The following is a 4,435-nucleotide window of genomic DNA, read 5'->3' on the forward strand; positions in this document are numbered from 1 at the left end:
CTCTCTAAGCTCGGACCGAAAATGGCATTTATTCTAATTTGATTGTATTTGATTGTTCCGTGTTATTTGTCGTGTTACATAACACATTACATTAAACATTGTTGCATTTGCTATTTGTCTTATCTTACACGTGCCAGTGCATCTACGTAATTTATAGATACGGGTCTTTCCTCGGTGGACGAGGCTTCGTGTTCATCAACGTGTACTAACATCGCGAGCAACAATGACGCCGTGCCTCATGTTCCACAAGAGCTGAGTGAAGAGGATGAAAGATATGCAGCAGCAAATTTGAACGAGACCGACGAAACGAAAGAGAACGCTGTCGCGGAGATCAAACGCTGGATCGAGGACGAACTGCGCATACGAATTGGTAAAAATACTCGCCTTCGGCTCGTGCGTCCACTCCGCACCCGTGTCCAATTCTCAACTTCCCGCACTTATTGTTACACAAATAACTATTGTAATACCTGATTTAGCACTGCTTCAATTATAGCCTTTTAGTTAAAGGGACTCTTTAATGTGTACACAGATGACTTTTTTATCCTGCGATTTTTGCGAGTATGCAAGTTTAATCTTGAAAAAACTAAGATGAGGATACAAAATTATTACAAGCTACAATCCACATTACCAGAATGGTTCAAGAATAGAGATCCGTTTCGACCAGAACTACAAGAACTGCTTGATTTGGGGTAACGAACAGTATTTCGGATAATTAATCTAATTTTGTTTTTTATTATTTTTTAATCTGCTTTATCTATTTCGGATACATAACAGAACCCTTTACTAATTGCAGCTTCAATTTTAAAAATAACATCTTGCATAAAATTAAAGATGAATTATTGATAAATTTTCTTATTTTGTTTATATATTCTAACTATTACTATATTCTAACAATAAGAAGAATATTTTATTAAAAAATTTCGAAAATATTAAATGCATTATTAAATTAAAATAAATTTTGATTTTTTTGAAGGATTCTGAAATATTTTATAAATTTTTAGAATATGTTTGCCTCTGCGGAAGCCAGATAGTCAAGGAAGGTTGGTAGTTATAATCCGCAGTAATTTACATGATCCGAGAAGATACCAAATATCGGACATATTTAAGGTAAAATATTGAAATAATATAATGTTCGAACAATTTATGGCCAATTGTCGTCGCGATGAAGTATTTCTAACTATTAATCATTAATTATTTCTTCATGGGCGATCTTTTTAGATGTCTCTGATAGCGATGGAAGTGGCAATAAAATATTATCCCGCAGCATCAGTGTACGGCTGCGTGATGTTAATAGACGTAGCCAATCCAACACTGCAACATATTTTTCAACTACAACCCTATATATTAATGAATATAGTCCACTCGTGGCAAAGCTGCTATCCTATGAGATTTCAGAAAATTAACATATTTAATGTTCCAACATTTTTCAATGTTGTTGTAAATATTCTGAAATCGTTTATGACGGAAAAAATAAAAAATAGATTTCACACATATTCACACTCGCTCGACGACTGTTTTAAAGATATTTCTGCTGAAATTTTACCCATCGAATATGACGGCACTGATGGTACAATCCAGGAATTAAAAGGTAATATTGATAAATTAGAACGCGGAATAAAGACGCTCTTAGTGCACGATAAAAGATGTTATTAAGCAATTATTGCCGAGAAAAAGGGATAAACTTCTCTCAGTTAAGACGCGAGCAATCATGTAAGCGATAATCGCTAAATCCTAAGAGTTTTTCAGATTCTAAAATATATATTAAGCACGTGTTCAGATTTGCATAATTGAACGTATGTAATATAAATTAATACATTTACTTTTGCAGATTATTGGAAGAAACTAATCGAAGAAAATTGCGGCTGGCTTAAAAATGATAATGACAGAATTGAATAAAACATTTCGAAGCAGTAGCTTCAAAATTGGAAGAAAACGTTTGTTCTTTGCGCACACTTCAATGCATTTGTTATCGAACTAATTATACATCGTAATTATTAATTGCTCGTTGCGGGTCAAAATGCGCTTTTAATTCGCATAGTATGTATATATAATATCGAACGCGTATCCCGCGCTTATAACTATCATCACGACGGTAAAGTCACTGAAATGACAACATCAGTTATTAATAAAGATAAAATGTTACTCGTTGCAGAAATAAGTTAATTTTTTTATGCGACAAGCATTAAAGTATCGCGTGCAATTTTTTTATCGGGAAAGATTTACCGCTAATTTTTATAAAAGTCTAATAATAGTAGAATATGTACGGTATAATTTTGTAGCACATTTGGTTTTATTTTACCAAATAAAGGTGTTTATACCAGGCTGTACGTAAATTTTCTCTTCACCGCAGAAAGTAAATCGTTCTTTTTCTCTTTCGTTAAGCAAAATATTCTTGCAGGAAGCGTAATACAGAAGAATGTATGTAAGATTCATAAAAATTTTCCATAACCTTAAGTTATGTGAATACACAGTAAAAAATCGTGCGTCCAAATGTTAAAATTTTCTTGTGTTACCAAGATTTGACTATTATTTCAATGTAAAATTAACATACAACAGCTATGTTATTATTTTCGTAACATTTTCATGTGTTATATTAATGTCAACGTGATAACTTAACGCTTTATGTATGTCATTTAGAAATTGAATATTATTTTGAGTTCTTTTAACATAATTATTTTAAAAAATCAACACGCCTTAAAGTTATTTTAACATAAACAAAAGTTAAAGTAAATCTTCAAATAATCGTAAACTTTGACATACAAAATAATCAAATTTACTACAATCAAATGTTCAAAACAACATTTCTCTTAAGTTGAAATAACTATCGTTTATTCAAATATGTTATATCGACATTTTTTACAAGTTATTTTTACATTATACTTAAAGTTAAAAGAACAAATATAAATGTAAAATATAGTGTCAATAAATTAACATTTCTAATTTGTCAACAAGTAACACACGATGAATGAGTTATTTTAACTCAAAATTTAGAGTGGACTTTTTGGGACATTTGAAAAATGTTACGATTAACATTTTATTTTTTACTGTGTAAGAAGAGAAACTCGTTAAGTGTAACTTGTTAATATTTTTAATTGTATTACTATTTTATGAAACTTTATATAGACAAAAGAGGACCCGCTTTTATCAGACATTGTTGCAATTGAATGTACTTTGGCTAAAATCGGCTTAAATTTTTCTAATAAAATTGATTTACACTTTCAATTTCAGCTAAAATTCCATCTGATAAAAATGGGTCAATCTGTAGAGGCCCTCCACCTGATTTCAATCAGCGGACCTTTTTTCTTTGAAAATGCTTTACTTTTATTTTTTTATTATCTATTAATTATATATTTTCTATACAATTTTACTAAAATAAACATGTAAAATCATAAAATACAATTTGAATTCTTATTTACTTACAATAATTTATATAAAATTACATAAAAATATTTGAAACACATATAAGATAAAATTGTATATATATATATATATATATAACATACGTATTTCATAAGTATGTATAGAGCATTTGCAGTAGGATGTAATTATAATTACATGTATATATGGGGCATTCCATGCCAAATCAACGACCATTCCCCCGACCATTTTTGATTTGGCTGAAAATTTTTTGTGTTTTTATACTAACAATAAATAAAAGTAGCTTCCATAATTTTTTTATTTTTATCTCTATCTATTACTTTTAAGTTATGGATTTTTTCAGAAAAATACAGTTTAAAATTTAAAATGCCTTTAAAACAAAAAAAGATATTGTAAAAAATGAAGGGATCCTTTTTTTCGTTTTTCAATGTACTTTTAGGATCGAAGAAAATGTCGAAAAAATTGTTAAAGGACAATATAACTTTTTTCAGGATTTTAGTAAAAAATTATTTGTTTTCCTCAATGCGACCGTTTTGATTTTGTTCAAAAAAATCACAAAAATACTAGATTTAGTTACAAAAATTTTAAGCCTGTTCGCGAAATCGCTGATTAATCCCGGCGATGAAAGCGGGATGAGAAGGACGCGCGTAGAAGGTTTATTAATTATTCTGTAATATAAAATGTAACTCAGAACACAGTCTGAGCCGTCTTTAGTACGAGAATAGATATTGAGACAGGATTTTTCTTTGCCAAACCCTTTCACCCGACGCGGCTTGGGTCAGAGCTGTCGGGGCTCAAAATGCAATTAATTAACGTAAATTGGGCGCCAGTTAATTTTCTCGAAATTAACAAAATTCTGAATTTACAATGGAATGGTTCGATTGGGTGACCCAGGAAACAGGAGATACCAAGAAGCGGAAAGTAATTGACGGAACTGAAGACTGTTACTTACGTTTGACGAGAATCAGTGTTCTTTATTTTCCTATGATTTGTCACAACTCTCGGAGATCGACTCTCCGTGCGATCTCTTTCGGCAATAATAATTCGACGACGCTTT

The 4,435-nt window shown here is 30.7% G+C and overlaps 1 protein-coding gene across 1 annotated transcript; it reads left to right on the forward strand.

Annotated features, from left to right (window-relative positions):
* Nucleotides 1-157: 157 nt before the first annotated feature.
* Nucleotides 158-2,323, forward strand: LOC112460185 (retinol-binding protein pinta-like; the record flags this gene model as incomplete). Its single annotated transcript, XM_025024779.1, has 5 exons — nucleotides 158-370; nucleotides 530-689; nucleotides 1,002-1,107; nucleotides 1,219-1,588; nucleotides 1,829-2,323. Coding segments are annotated over 5 exons (917 nt in total), but the record flags the coding sequence as incomplete, so codon positions are not given.
* Nucleotides 2,324-4,435: the final 2,112 nt, after the last annotated feature.

This window comes from Temnothorax curvispinosus, unplaced genomic scaffold (assembly GCF_003070985.1).
Source record: "Temnothorax curvispinosus isolate PA1 unplaced genomic scaffold, ASM307098v1 QBEX01001130.1, whole genome shotgun sequence".
Lineage (NCBI taxonomy): Eukaryota > Metazoa > Arthropoda > Insecta > Hymenoptera > Formicidae > Temnothorax > Temnothorax curvispinosus.